The 14,983-nt window shown below is 45.8% G+C and overlaps 1 protein-coding gene across 1 annotated transcript in view; it reads right to left on the bottom strand.

The window, feature by feature from the left end:
• DUOX2 (dual oxidase 2) overlaps nucleotides 1–14,983 on the bottom strand; it is a 74,046-nt gene that overhangs the window by 5,784 nt on the left and 53,279 nt on the right. The window contains exons 22-30 of the mRNA XM_063142363.1: nucleotides 12,986–13,000; nucleotides 12,369–12,438; nucleotides 8,092–8,270; nucleotides 6,906–7,136; nucleotides 4,061–4,160; nucleotides 3,397–3,446; nucleotides 3,166–3,293; nucleotides 2,428–2,581; nucleotides 957–1,189 (exon numbers count right to left, since the gene is read on the bottom strand). Of these exons, the coding sequence (XP_062998433.1) occupies nucleotides 957–1,189; nucleotides 2,428–2,581; nucleotides 3,166–3,293; nucleotides 3,397–3,446; nucleotides 4,061–4,160; nucleotides 6,906–7,136; nucleotides 8,092–8,270; nucleotides 12,369–12,438; nucleotides 12,986–13,000 (1,160 nt within the window). The remainder of the gene's footprint in view (nucleotides 1–956; nucleotides 1,190–2,427; nucleotides 2,582–3,165; nucleotides 3,294–3,396; nucleotides 3,447–4,060; nucleotides 4,161–6,905; nucleotides 7,137–8,091; nucleotides 8,271–12,368; nucleotides 12,439–12,985; nucleotides 13,001–14,983) is intronic.

Here is a 14,983-nt window from a genome sequence, read left to right as displayed (position 1 = left end):
AGTGCTATCATGTCTCCCCTCAATCTTCTCTTCTCCAGGCTAAACATGCCCAGTTCTTTCAGTCTCTCTTCATAGGGCTTTGTTTCTAGACCTCTGATCATCCTGGTTGCTCTCTTCTGAACACGCTCCAGCTTGTCTGCGTCCTTCTTGAATTGTGGAGCCCAGAACTGGACTCACGTGGAGCCCGGGTCAGGAAGAGTTTAGCTCTGCCTATGAGAGTGGTGGAGAGCCTCTTTCGTCCGAAGAACTGGGTTCCGTTTCGGAGAAGCTCTCGAAGGCCCCATTCTAGAAGTGGGCAGGGCTAAAGGAAAACTGGGTGGAGTCAAAGGCATAGGGCCACAAATACAAAAACAAAACCACACCAGCAGACTTTACCTTAAAGCTCTTGCTGCCAGTCATTCTTACTCAGGACCGGATTTAAATTTGTTGTGGCCCTAAGCTATAACCTGAGTGAGGCCCTTCCCTCTTCAACAGATAATAAATGTTTTAAATGCAAAATACAGGCTGTACAATTAAGCAGAATTTGATAGTCGTGTAATATAGGTATTAAAATGCGTGTTATATGTGTGCACATTCTTTATTTAGGAGTTTGTCAAACACACAATACAATTAAACAATATAATATAAGGTTATAACATATAAATTAGATGTAAATCACAATAAGTAATTTTTCTTTGCACATTTTCTTTGGTTTTTGTAAACGTTGCAAATGTTTTTTTCTTTCTAAATTTCTAACGTGAGGCCCCTCGTAATGTGAGGCCCTAGGCTGTAGCTTGTTTAGCTTGTACATAAATCCGGCCCTGTTCTTACTGCATTTCATCCTTTTAGAATGGGGTGGGGAAAAGGGAGTCCAGAAAGGGGAGTTCTTCCAAATACTTCCAATCATCTATCGAACACATTTTTGCACTACTTTTCAAAATTTATGCCAGGAGAAACAGAACAAAAACAGCCCTTACCTTGGGATATTTGCCAATTTCTGCGATGCTTTCGGGGGAGTAGAGCTCTCGCAGCCGGGTCGTCCAGGGTCCGGCTGCTCGGATGTGCAAGCTCAGCATGTCCTCATGGGGGGCAGAGGTCAGGGTGAAGGGGTGGTACTCGGTGGTCCCCAGAGACAGGCAGGCAATCCGCACCCATTGTCCAGACCTGTAGTCAAAGTCCTGGGGCCTCTGGAACTGGAGGTGAGTGACACCTGAGCCGAGAGAAAAGAGAGTGCTGAGTGGCTGCCATTAAAGATGTAAGCCAGCTGTGCTGTCATGTTTTTCAGAACACTCCTGCTTTTGATGGGAGGCAAATGACGAGGCTTGCTAAGTAATCCACAAAGCTTTTATTAAGCAACAAATGTCTCTTCTACCTGAACAGAGTCTAACCTCTTGGAAACGTCCCCCTGGGCAAAACTATGCAAACTAAGCAAGACAATTGTCCACTCAAGAAGAATAGGAAGCCACTTCGCAAATGCCTGTAACTTCAGTGAGCCTGGTGCGGAGGCAGGTTCTGGCATAATCAAACCAACTTTCTCACTCCTTCCTTCTGCCCCATGCTTTTGAGCTTCCGGCGGACACTAGCATCAGCTAGCTTGTTGGGACGTTAACCTCCGGAAGTAACCTCACTTCCCACTGAGTATGTAGGATTTGGCCTTGAGGAGATAAGCTCTGGAGAGGGCTGACTTCCAGCTGGGGAATCACCCGTGAGAGCTTCCTCCCCCACTGGTACAGGCTGGCTGGTGTCTGGCGCTGCCTCTTCTATTTCCCAATCTGATTCTGATTGATTACATGAAACATCTTCTCCCAAAACAGGGACAGTAGGGTTAGACATGACACATGCTGTGGTAAGCAGCTACTCCTGCACTGCAGACATGGTGGCCGTCCATTAGAGAGGAAGGAAGGAAGGAAGGGAAAGAAAGAGAAAGGGAGGAAGGAAGGGGAAGAGAAAGAAAGAGAAAGGGAGGGAGGGAGGGGAAAAGGAAGGAAGAGGAGGAAGAGGGAGGGAGGAAAGAGGAAGGGCAGAAAAGAGGGAAGAAGGAAGCGAAAAAGGAAGGAAGAGAGGGAGAAAGGAAGAGAAGGAAGGAAAGGAATGGAGAGAGAAAGGGAAGGAGAAACGGAGGAAATAAGTGAAGAAAAAGAGGAAGGGAGGGAGGGAGCAAAAAAAGAAGGAAAGGAGAGAGATAGGAGGAGAAGGAGGGAGAAAAGAGAGAGGGAGGCAAAAAGAAATCTTAGGCCTTAGCTAGACCTAAGGTTTATCCCGGAATCGTTCCGGGGTCGTCCCTGTTCATGTAAATGACACACAGGATATCCTGGGAGCAGGCAGGGACAACCCCGGGATAAACCTTAGGTCTAGCTAAGGCCTTAGATGCTGTTGATGACAGATCCAGGGCAGGAGGTCCCTCCCTGCTTTCTAATGGAGAAATGGTTACGGGGCACCACTACGTACCTGATGGGAGGAGTTCAGCCTTGACCACACCGATTTCCACCTTCTTCCTGCTCAGGCTGATGAGTTTGTCTGCGCCATAGATGAGGGCCGGGACAATGAAATAAATGTGGAAGCGGGGCTGCTGGATCAGAGCATAGCTGCCATGGGCGATAACCTGGGGGGACATGTGACCCAAGACTTCCATCAGAACAGAAACCGCCTTCTTCCGTGACTGTGCTGAAGTGGGCAGAAGGAGAGCCAAAGGGGCTTGGGCCAAAAGGCTGAAATGCCCCTCCTAAGGCTTAGTTATGGTAGCATCTAAACATGCTGGTGTCTGGGGCATTTTGCCCCCACCTTTTTGTCTTTGGCGCCCCCCCCCCCATGCCAATTGCAGAATCTGCAAACCTCTGTCGCAGAAATCCCTATGCCTTGTGGGTATCGGTCATATCGTTACTAATGGCCTGCCGGAAGAGACTCGTCAACTTAACAGTCTACTAACATTCAAGAAAGCTATAAAGACTGATCTCTTCCAGCAGTCCTATCCACTGGAATTTTAGGGTGCTTTTAGTATGCTTTTAGGATGTTTTTTAGGATGTTTTCAGCAATGTATATTATGTTTTAATTGAGTATTATGTGTTTTATTGTTTATTGTTGTTCCCCACCTCGATCAAAATGGAGAGGCGGGCAAGAAATACCTCCTCCTCCTCCTCCTCCTTCTTCTTCTTCTTCGGGAAGAGGCAGGGTCTGAACGTTACTTACCAAGATATAGAGAACCACGTAGAGGTGATGAGTGATCCAGAACCCCCGAAAGCTGATTCGCCGGAAATAGTGAGTTGCAAAGACATACATGATGGCGAGGATGACTAAGAGCAGCACTCCGGTCATGCCTGTGAGAGACAGAGAGGGTGACATGGGACACATGGGGAAGCAATGGACCACCCCGTGTGGTCTTGCTGCATCCTTAGAACCTTCCTCTGCACTGGCCCTTACCTGGGACTGTCTCAAAAAACCACCAATAATATTTAGGAGGAAACTGTGATCTGGAAAGAAAAGAAACCAGCAGTGGCATGAAGTAAAGCCTTAATATTTATTTATTTATTTATTTATTTAGTTTATTAAAATATTTGTATCCCTTTTATCATTGGGGTCTCAGGGCAGCATACAGATAAAATCAGAACAATGTAAGACACTAAATATACACTGCTAAAATGTATTAAATCATTGACAAACTAAAACCAGGAGAAACGTTTAAAAGCACTAAGAACAATTCAAAACAATCAAAACTATGCGGAACCTTGGAGAATTTTGCCTTCTTTTTTCGTGAAGCGTTTCCTCTTTTTTGTGGGTGGGTGTGAAGTGGCCACTCTTATCTTGTGCAGGTTGCAATTCAACACACCCTGCTTCAGTAAACATATAGAAGATCCCCCCACCCCCAGGAATGCCCCGTAACACTATCTGGAGATGTCTTTTAGGGTATCGATAAGGTCGGTCGAATGTGCCAAAATCCACCAAACAGTGGCCCAAACAAGCCAAATTGCACACTTACTCATAGGTAATGGCCTCTGTTTTTTCTCCAGGTCCAACCCAACCCAACCCTTTCCATTGCATTCTTGTGTTCTTATTTATCACAGGGAGAAAAATACTCACTACTCACCCATCATTCATAAACACGTGGGAAAAGAGACAGGACAGGATGCTGAGGGGGGTGACTGAGAAGATGTAGACATTGACGATGTGGCCCAAAGTATGCAGAACTGCAGGATGCAAAGACAGGCAGAGGAATGCATCTACACCAACACATTTAAAAGCTGTTCCAACCTTCTGTTAACCATCATGATACATAGGCCACAGCTAGACCTAAAGTTTATCCTGGGATCATCCAGGGTTCGCCCCTGCCTGAGCATTGGATCCCCTGAGCCCGTCTACACTTGTCTAGATGAAACGTAACAAGTTGGCAGAGATGACGTCAGCAGTCACGTGATGCTGTTGTTGTTACGTTTCTTCTGACTTTTAAAACCGTTCCACTTTCTGTTAAAATCGTTTTAAAACTAACAATGTGCCCCAACCTTTCGTTGTATTCAATGCCGTCTTTCAAAGTCATGTCTCGTGACCATGGTCTTTGCTTCCTGATTAGGACGTGAGGGCTTTTCTAGGGGAGGGAGAGCTGGCACAACGCGACAAGGGGGAGGGGGAGAGGGAGGGAGGGCGGTGAAAGAGGGGACAGAGGCTTAATTTTTTTAAAAAAACGCTTATCTTTTGGGGCGCACGTGGCCCCTTTAAGACGCTGCAGGGCTTCCCTCGTCCCTACGCGTCGCCCCGCCTCCCTGCCAGCTTATCCCGGCAGGTCTAGCTCAGAGTCACCAGAAGAAGGAGGTTTACTTCAGAGCTAATGAAGAACGTTCTAAAGAAGAGTGTGCCTGGGTAAAACGATAGAAGAAAAGGTATTTTGATTGACTGGGCTCAAGTTGCATTTTGTAACGTAGCAAGGGAGGACGCAACAATGCACTTAAACAACGGTGTAATGAATAGTGTAGATCCTGCCCCTGTGTGTCACCTAGATGAACAGGTTTGACCCCTGGATGATCCAGGGATAAACCTTAGGTCTAGCTATCGCCACAGTTAAAGGACCATGGGAACTGAAAACCTTGGATAGTTCCTTTAGAGTTCTGGCTGGTTCTGACTGAAACCCAGAATGGATTCACAGCCCCATGGAAATCGGAACCACCAGCCTCCACTGAAAAGACATACACTTAGAATTAAAGAGTTCTGAGCCCAGAAATTGGTTCTGAATGCCGGAAGTGAACTGAGCTCAGTCCCTCCACACACAGAGAGGTCCGCCTGGCGCCTACACTGAATTCTTTTCGCCGCCAGCTGAAGACCTTTTTATTTTCTCAGTATTTTAACACCTAAATTTTAACAGTGTATACTATGTTTTTAATCAGTATTTTATGCTTGCTGTTGTTCCCTGATCCAATCGGAGAGGTGGGTAAGAAATAAATTATTATTATTATTATTATTATTATTATTATTATTATTATTATTATTATTATTACCCTATTTCTTCAATTCTAAGACACACTTCCCCCCCCCATATAAACATCTCTAAAAATGGGGTGTGTCTTAGAATCGTGGGTGTGTCTTAGGGTTTTTTTCTGTTGGTGGTACTGAAATTAGTGTGCGTCTTACAATCGATGGCGTCTTACAATCAAAGAAATACGGTAATTTAACTTAAATTTAAATTTTGCTGTTTTAATTCTGTATTTTAATCCTATATCAATTTCTGCTGCGTGGTTTTACCCTGGTTGTGCTTTTTATATTGTATTTTGTATTTGGGTTTTTAGATTGTTGGTTGTTTTATTATTATGTTCCTCATGGTTTTAATTTTTGTGAACCGCCCAGAGAGCTTCAGCTATTGGGCGGTATAAAAATGTAATAAATAAATAAAACATTGCGTTACACTTTTTAAAAGGCCCCCAAGGAGCCCTGCTTGCTACTCTCTCGCTGCGGCATGACTCCCAGTTGTTTAATAATAATAGCAATGAGAAGACTCCCCTTCCTTAAATTATATGACTGGGGATGCCAGGACTGGATGCTTGCATGGCAGGGTTGTGAACTCTATTCAGGTCTTGATTCTCAACACATGCATTCCTGGATTTCTGCTGTGTGGTTTTATCCTGGGTGTGCTTTTTATATTGTATTTTGTATTTGGGTTTTTAGATTGTTGGTTGTTTTATTATGTTCCTCATGGTTTTAATTTTTGTGATAGAGCTTCGGCTATTGGGCAGTATAAAAATGTAATAAATAATAATAAATAATACCCTATTTCTTCGATTCTAAGACACACTTTTCCCCATATAAACATCTCTAAAAATGGTGTGTGTCTTAGGCCATAGCTAGACCTAAGGTTTATCCCTGGATCGTCCAGGGGTCAAACCTGCTCATCTAAGTGACACACATGGGATCCAATGCTCAGGCAGGGGCAAACCCTGGATGATCCCAGGATAAACCTTAGGTCTAGCTGTGGCCTTAGAATCACGGGTGTGTCTTAGGTTTTTTTTTTCTGTTGGTGGTACTGAAATTAGTGTGCGTCTTACAATCGATGGCGTCTTACAATCGAAGAAATACAGTAATAATAATCCTGGTTAGCCCAAGCTTTCTGCATCTCATCTCAGCAGAATAGTTTAGGGAAGGGGATGGGGATATTGCCACGGTGAAACAATTGGGAATCAGAAATTCTTCCTGATCGACTGCAAATCATTCGGGGATCTACCAGTATTTCCAGATCTACCTTTTGCCCATCCCTGATGGAAAGGAACACTATGCTAGCATCATTTTTTGCCCTGCTTTCTCTCTCCTAAGCGAGTTTGGTTTTGGAATTTCATCTTGGTGGGGCGGGGCACAACCACAGTGAGGCCTCATTGCCTTCCATGCGTATGTAGAACCAAGAAAGGCTTTGTGAGGGATCCTGATTCCTTGCGTGCCCAGAGTCAAAGGTCTACCTGAAAAGATTAAGGCTCCGGTTGCAATCCAACGGTGGAAGTCCACGGCGGAATCGAACGGGATGTAGCGGTTGAAAAACGTTTCCCGCAGAAAAGTGATGAGGTTTCGGCACATGGTGAGCAGGATGAATGAGTACATGAAGGAGATGCTAGCTCCCGCTCCACGAGATATGAGGATGCCGACAAAGGTAGTGTCTGCAATTCCTGTGGGCGGCGATGCAAATCCATAATCTAGGGTTAGAGCAGAACCCGTTGGTCACGGAGGCCGGAAGGAGAGGGCACCGTTCAGGGTTCCGCCATCCCTCTTCGGCACGCTCAGATTACAAACATGCTAATGTGCCTGACAAGCCCGTTGCGACTTCCTCAAGAACAACATTGCCAGGCAAACCAATTCTAAATGGCCCAAAGGGACTATATAATACAATATAGATCCAGGTACAGATTCCTGAGAGTGTTTCCCTCCAGATCTCTACTGTGTGCCTAGTGGAGTTGGGATCTGGATGAGTGGAGGACTATTCAGGTTCTTCCTTTTACACCAAAGGTGGAGAACCTACGGTCCTCCAGGTTTTCTGGACTTCAGCTTCCATCACCACTCACTTATCATCAGCCTTGCTGGCTGGGGATGTTGGAAATTGGAGTCTGACAACGGGTTGGAGAAGAGCAACCTTCCCCAACCCAACATCCTCCAGATGGTTTGGATGTCAACTCACATCATCCCCCCAGCCAGTAGGGCCAATGGTCAGGAATGCTGGGAGTTGTAGTCCCAAACATTTGAAGGGCCCCAGGCTGGACAAAGCTGGTCTAGAGTGCCCCGGGATTCCCACCCCTGTTTTTCAGCAACAGCACTGGAGCTCAAAGCTTTGACCCAGGCCCTACAGGTCTGAGCCACTACAGCAGCCACTAAAAAAAAGCAGGACCAGGAAGTTTAGCAACAAACTTCCCTAGTTAACCATTAATAAGCTCTACTTGCAGCAGGTGGGTTTTGTTTTTAGTGGGGCGTTAGTGTGTGCTGCAAGCAGATACGTACGTGGCCTTCTTAGCCGTGGCTGCCACTTGCTACCTTCCCCGGAGAGGGGAAATCCTCCTTCCTCATTGCATGAGGATGTGGAGTTCTGGCCCCGGCTGGCCACCTTAGGTCTTGGCCCCAGCATCTGTCTCGGTGGACTTAAGTAGGCTGGTAACTCACAGTATGCCCTCTCCACAAAGACGCCAGCCGTGATGGCTGAGAATATCACCACGCAGATGATGTGGCGACGGTAGTTCTCAATGAAACGCTTGAACTGCTGGATCTTCTGATGGACTTTGCTCCTCCGGTACCTCTCCCTCCGTGCCTCTGTGTACAGATGTGGTTGAGGAAAGGATAATCTGTAACACGGGGATGGTGAGAATGAACAAGATGGACGCATGCACATTTCCTTTCATGATCATTGATAGACAGCCAAGTCATCAACAACTGGAAAATCAAGGGCGTTTTCATTCCACCAACATCCTCTGAAAAAGCAGCATCTTCTCCGAGTGTATAAAGCCAAGCAGTGAGGGAACCAAATATGTCCCTCCCAATGGGAGAGCATTCCTAGGTGCCAAAACTAAAAAAGCCCTGTTTCCCTCGGCGTCCTGTCACACCTGAGATGGCAGGTGGGGGGACCCACAAAGTAGAATCATTGAATAGCAGAGTTAGAAGGGGCCTACAAGGCCATTGAGTCCAACCCCCTGCTCAATGCAGGAATCCACCCTAAAGCATCCCTGACAGATGATTGTCCAGCTGCCTCTTGAAGGCCTCTAGTGTGGGAGAGCCCACAACCTCCCTAGGTAACTGGTTCCATTGTTGTACTGCTCTAACAGTCAGGAAGTAGGCCCTCAAGTGAAGGCCTAAGCAAGCGGAGAGGTTGATACGGAAGGAAGTGGTTCTTAAAATACCCTGATGAGATACTCCAACAAAAATGAATTGCCCTTCATATCTTTGACCATCTGCAGCTGGCAGTTCATGTAGGGTTCCCACTAGTGATGTACAGATTGTGCAAATTCCATCCCATCTGCATTTTGTGGATTGTCAGGCACTTTTCATTCCATTATCCGCCTCTTGAGAAAATCAGTTTCCCCCCCTAGTTTCCAGATTTGCGCAAATGCAAATGTGCGCAAATGGACACATTCCCCCCCCCAAATGTGCATTTTCACATTTTAGCTTATGGAGGAAATGTGTATTTTCTGCCATTTTTACATTTTATTTTTGTGTATTTTTCTACGATGAAATGTGCGCAAAATTCCCAAAGGTTAGGAAAACCATCTCCAAGTCAGCAGACTCTGCCTGACAGGGGAAAATCTGTTCTGCTGCGGATACCAGAGGTCGGATTCATAAAAATCCAAACTTGTTTGGTTCCGTTGCCGATTTCTCTGAGATCCCTAATTCCCGCGCAATTTAGAACCCTGGACAATCAGGTATAGTGGTAGAGAGAGAGTGGGATGAACAGGGTTGTCTCCACCTCCTCTCTACACATAGCTAACAGTCTGGAGACACAAATGCCTGAACAGGGCTGGTATTGTCTTCCTTCGACGTTTGCATTGAGCTTCTGAGAGGATTTGTTACTATGGAGGCAATGATCGGTTTGGACATCCTGCAATGCTTCGCCCTGTTCTGTGGTTTCGAAGTTGACCACAAGGCAAACAACTCATACCTAAAGCAAAGTTTTACAGTGTACATAATGCGAAGGATTTGTTTGCCTAAACGCTGAGTCGAGCACCAACTGATAACAACCCACCTCAGGATTCTAGATCAAGGGTGGAGATGTGAAATGTGAAGGCATTGTCCATCACAGGGAAATAATGCTACTCTCCACGCACTTGAAGGCTGGACATTCCAGAGATAAATCAGACAAAATGCAAATCACCCTGGATGCTTGTTTACTTTCTGTACTTTAAGAGAATGCTGCAGCTTCTTTTCTTTCTGTACAGCAACAGGACAAAGCGTCTTGGGAAGGCAAGAAGCCATATATTCTCTTTTGTTTCCTTCTTCCACGTACCAAGCAATGCAAGCCTACGATGCTTGCGAGAGTCGGATCCGCACGTCGTCCCCAGAGCGCAACTATTCGACCCTAGTGCACTCTGAGGACGATAGTCTGTACTTGACTGTAAAAAGAAACGACGATGAGACGTCCTCGGCGCCGGCGCCACCGCCAGCGCTACCCAGCTTCCTGCTCCCCACCCGGGAAGGAATAGCTCGGCGGAAGAAGGCGGAGGAGAGAGCGGAAGAAGCTCTCTCCCCCGCCTCCTTCGAAAAAAGCTCTCCGAGCCGGCCAGGAAGCAGGAAGCTGGGTAGCGGATCGTCGTTTCTTTTTACAGGCAAGTACAGACTATCGTCCTCAGAGTGCACTAGGGTCGAATAGATGCGCTCTGGGGACGATGTGCGGATCCGCCCCCACAGTACCATCCTTGGCAGGTCTATTCAGAAAGAAGACCTATTGAGTTCTACAGAGCTTACCCTCAGGTAAGTACGGATAGGGATGTAGTCCTCACTGCACCTTTTTGAGCCTTCAATGTAACATGCAAAATGGACACATGCCACAGTCACCCAAGGTTTGGGGCTTCAATACACAAACCTCAGGCAAGAGCATGGAAAGACACTCGCCACCTTTAACGAATTATATTTATTTATCAAATTTGTATGCAGCCATTACTCCAGGGACATCAATTACATTGTGGCTGAGTGAGGATTTGCACCTGGCTCTCCCTGCTCTTGGTCCCTGTGAAGGTTTGAGGTCTACATAAGCAAGGTAATAAAGTCAGGGTTAGAAGCCTGGTGTTGGGTTTTTTTCCCTGTTGGGAGAGGGTATCCCTGAGAGGAGATTCATTCCCTGGTTAAGTTTAATTTCTTCAAGGTTGAAACAGTACTTTCTGTTTTCGGGGAAGAGGGTATAAAAGAGTGATAGAGTGAGCCAGAAAAGAACCAGGTAAAGACCAGAGCATGAAGAAGGTGCAGAAAGAAGCAGCTTGAAAAGTCTAGGTGCAGCATAGGGTAAAAAAACCAACCCTGCGTTTTTGCAACTTTAATTTTCTTTTAATGCCTTTTAATAATAATAATAATAATAATAATAATTTATTTATTTATTTATTTGTTACCCACCTCTCCCTTTGGATCGAAGCGGGGTACAACACAAATAAAAACACCACTCAGCTCTATTGACTAAAGACCTTTTGCTGTAATTTGCTCATTTTAATATATTAGTAAACTGTTGAGCAAAAGTGTCTGGTGTGCCAGTTACCCCATGTCTACAGCCTAAACCCCATGTTATTGGGACGCAGAAGGTAAAAAGGAAGGTGGGACTCTTCAGGAGGCAGCGATCCTAAAGGAGTTGCTCAGGGGGTCCAGGATGTAAAAGGAACCCTGATTGTCTCACAGAATTCTAACCATTTCATTACACTGGCTTTGAGTATAGTGTTGATATGAGCATGCTATCCATATATTATGGTAATACACTTGAAGCACTTACTTTTTGCCTGGCCTCTTCCGCAGGTCTGGCCCCTGGCTTTCCCCAGATGATACAGCCCCACCCAGAATCAGGGGCACTTCTTGGTTAACAAGCAAGCTACAAGGAAGCAGATAATCACTTTCCAGAGAAGAAGCTTATCTGTGACACGACATAGAATCAATGCATTTTACATGGGCATTTCATGCGATTTCTGTTCTCAAGGAAAGGCTAAGCTACATATTTTAGGTGGAAAAGGCCAAGCCCTTCCTGCACAAGCAGTTTCTAAAAAACTACAGCCACGTTCTCAAGGGAGGGGCCTGGCTGGTCTGTGCTACCTATATTTTAGCTAGAAGAATGTACTCTTTTTCATTAGAATTTTGTTTTCTCCAAATACCATAGCTATATTAGGGAAAGTGTAGGCCCCACACATCTTACTTTCACATGTGAGGTTCAACCTCAGTCCCTTAGTTCCTTGCTTTGGATGAAGGATTCTCATGTGGAAGGATTGTAATACATGGAGTAATAGTGGGGCATACTGTTCAGTCAAAGGGGCAGTATTAGAAGAATACTGCGGCAGGAATAGGTGTGAGGATATAATGATGACCATCACCTCCTCTCCATGAAATACATAGAGGAACACTTAGTCTAGTTTAAGGACCATTAATTCGTCTCTTACCCCTACTGCTTTGCATTACAGCAGGGGTCCCCAACTTTTTGGGATCCATGGGCACGTTTTGGAATTTGAGACCACGCTGTGGACACCACCACAAAATGCCTAATCAATGAGTGACTACCTTGGCGTCTACCTGCCGTGTCTATGGGTCTTAGGCTGTGTCTTACTTAAGTGTAAAGGACTGTAACCAAAGCGAAAGCCTTTGCAAATTAATTGTACAGCCTGGGGGGAGTCAGGCACTGGGCAGTGTTTGAGATTCACCCAACCAAGAGGTGAGTCGCATCCTATGGGAACACCAGAAGATCAGGGGTTGAGCAAGCTACTTACTTGTTTTCTCTGTCCTTGTTTATGAAAGAGACTCGATTTATCTCATTTTGTCTGAATTTGTCAGAAACACCTTTAGGAGACAGAAAGGAAATGTTAAGTGTACTATCGCCACCAAGCATTGGCGTGCGCACAGCAGGTTCAAGGGGTTCAAATGAACCCCCTAATCTGCTGCCGCCGCCATGTTTGCCCCGCCTGCACAGTGAGCCACTTGAGGGAGAGAGGACAAGCGAGGCGCCGCTGCTCTGGCCCGAGCTCCTCTAAGCGCGGCCCAGCCCCGCAGCTGCTCTGCAGCCTTGCTTCCCAGCCAACTTTCACAGGAAGTAGGAAGGCTTGCAAGAGTTCCTGCGAGACTTCCCAGCCAGCAGCCGAGATCTCGCGCGATTCAAGAGCGCGCCGAAGACCCCGGCTGCTGGCTGAGCTGCACAGCAAGAAGCACGAGGCGCGGCGGCGCGAGGGCCAGAGCTGTGGGCAGCGCGAGGAGGGAGGATGAGAAGCAGCAGCAGCAGCAGCACCTTACGAGGCGGAGGGAGTAGCAGCGGGAGGCCAGCAGCGCTGCCAGGGAAGGTACGTGGCCCCCGTGTCCATTCCCCATCCTCAGCTGCTTGGTTTTCGCCCACCTCCCCCTCCGCAACCTCTAATAATGCCCAACCCAGATTGCTTCTCCTGCAAAAGCCCCCTAGAACAAACGAAGCTCTACTCCAAGGGAGGCTTTGTGTAGGAAACATGGGCTTTGGATTGTGTTTGTGCCGTATTGCTATCCTGGGGATAAGCACACGTCAGGAGGTTCCCACCATCTGTATCTCTCTCTTTTTCTTTAATGTAAAATGTCTTGTCTTCTGTGAGCTCAGCTTAAATACTTTCCAGAGAATAAAATCTTTGCCTATTCTTCTGTTATATTTTTTTTTTCCAAAAGGTTACCGGTGGCTTTCTTTAATATGTTTTGGTAGTCTTCATATGTGGCAATTAGGTTCCCAATTCTGACAAATTTGGGAGAGATAAAAAGCTGTGTTTTATTTTTGTTTTTAATTTGACAAGTATTACTTGGAAGCAAATCCTCTCCAAGGCGGCGGGGAGTTACTTCTGAGTAAGCCTCTTGGTATTGTGGTGTTAAGCACATTTCAGCTGTTGCTGTATTGATATTTTTGAGAACTGGAGGGAGGAAGGGGAGGAACGCCTCCTTGAAAAGCTGAGGCTGTTGATCCGATGGTCTACCCAGTAAGATTGCCCGGAGCTGCAGATTGGGGCCCTCCCCCCTTCGGAGCTGCTGCCCTCCTCTCCCCATCAGCCCTGCAGGTACTGTAATGTTTGGGAGAAAGAGGGAGAAGCTGCATGTTTGCGTGCCTTCTCTCCTCATCGCTGCCCCACCGCCCACCCCAGTCTGGTCTCCAGCAAGAGAAAAGAAAGGGGGAAGAGGGGAGAACTGCAATGCCCCCCCCCCCAGGACCTCCTGGCTAAGGAGGGTTCATTCAGCAGCACCTTTTTCAGAATGCATGCAAAAACAATTCCTATCTGTCCTTGCTTATTTTAGGGTGTCCATCCCCCTTTTTTCAAGCCATTCTTTTGGTAAACATTGGATGTGTGCATCTTGTGTCACTTTAAAACAGAGCTGCAGCACAATCCTATGTATGTTTACTCAGAAGTAAGCCCCACTGAGATCAATCAAACTTACTCTGAGGTAAATGTTCACCGGATGCAGCCTGAAAATGAAGAGAGGATGAAGAAAGGACAGGAGAAAAAGAATTGTAGAAATAGAATTGCAAGGTAACTGTGGGATATTTAACCATATTAAGTACATCCCACACTGGGATATTTAACCATATTTAAAGACAATAAGTACAGCAAAATTAGTGCCCCTCTACTTCAGTCCCAATCAAATAATTACAACAGTGAACCAGCCAGGTCTTCCATAGGAAAACTCTGTACATATGTAATAGTCTTATAGACCCCTTTATGTCTTAAAATGCATTGCTTCAGTTCAAATGGCAGATATATCTTCCACACTGACAGCTGCTACATTCCTGATACTAGACCAATAGTATATATATGATTCAACACATGTGAGGAGTTTCACATTTTAAACTCATTTAAGGTGCAAGCCTGTGCATATTAGAATGTAAGCCTATGCGGCAGGGTCTTACTATTTACTGTCTTACTCTGTACAGCGCTATGTGCATTGATGGTGCTATATAAGTAGATAATGATGATACCAGGTGATAGTTATTTTTAAATTTTAAATCAAAAAATATTATCCTTTCCTATAACAAAATGGTACTTACTCCTAAGTAAGTGTGTCCCACTGAAGAAGGAAATCCTATTTGATTCCTGTATTCCTGTTAGTGTGACATGATAAGTTAAAGGCACAATTTTATGCATGTTTAGACAGAAAAAAGTCCTTCAACTCCTAGAATCCCCTAGCTGGCATGGCTGGCTGGGGTATGCTGAGAATTGTAGGACTTCTTTTCTTTCTAAATATGCACAGGCTTGCACCTTAAATGAGTTTTAAATGTGAAACTCCTCACATGTGTTGAATCATATATGTACTATTGGTCTAGTATCAGGAATGTAGCAGCTGTCAGTGTGGAAGATATATCTGCCATTTGAACGGAAGCAATGCA

This window comes from Elgaria multicarinata, chromosome 16, assembly GCF_023053635.1.
Source record: "Elgaria multicarinata webbii isolate HBS135686 ecotype San Diego chromosome 16, rElgMul1.1.pri, whole genome shotgun sequence".
Classification (NCBI taxonomy): domain Eukaryota; kingdom Metazoa; phylum Chordata; class Lepidosauria; order Squamata; family Anguidae; genus Elgaria; species Elgaria multicarinata.
The sequence above is the reverse complement of the archived record's forward strand: the minus strand, read 5'-3'. Positions and strand labels throughout refer to the sequence as shown.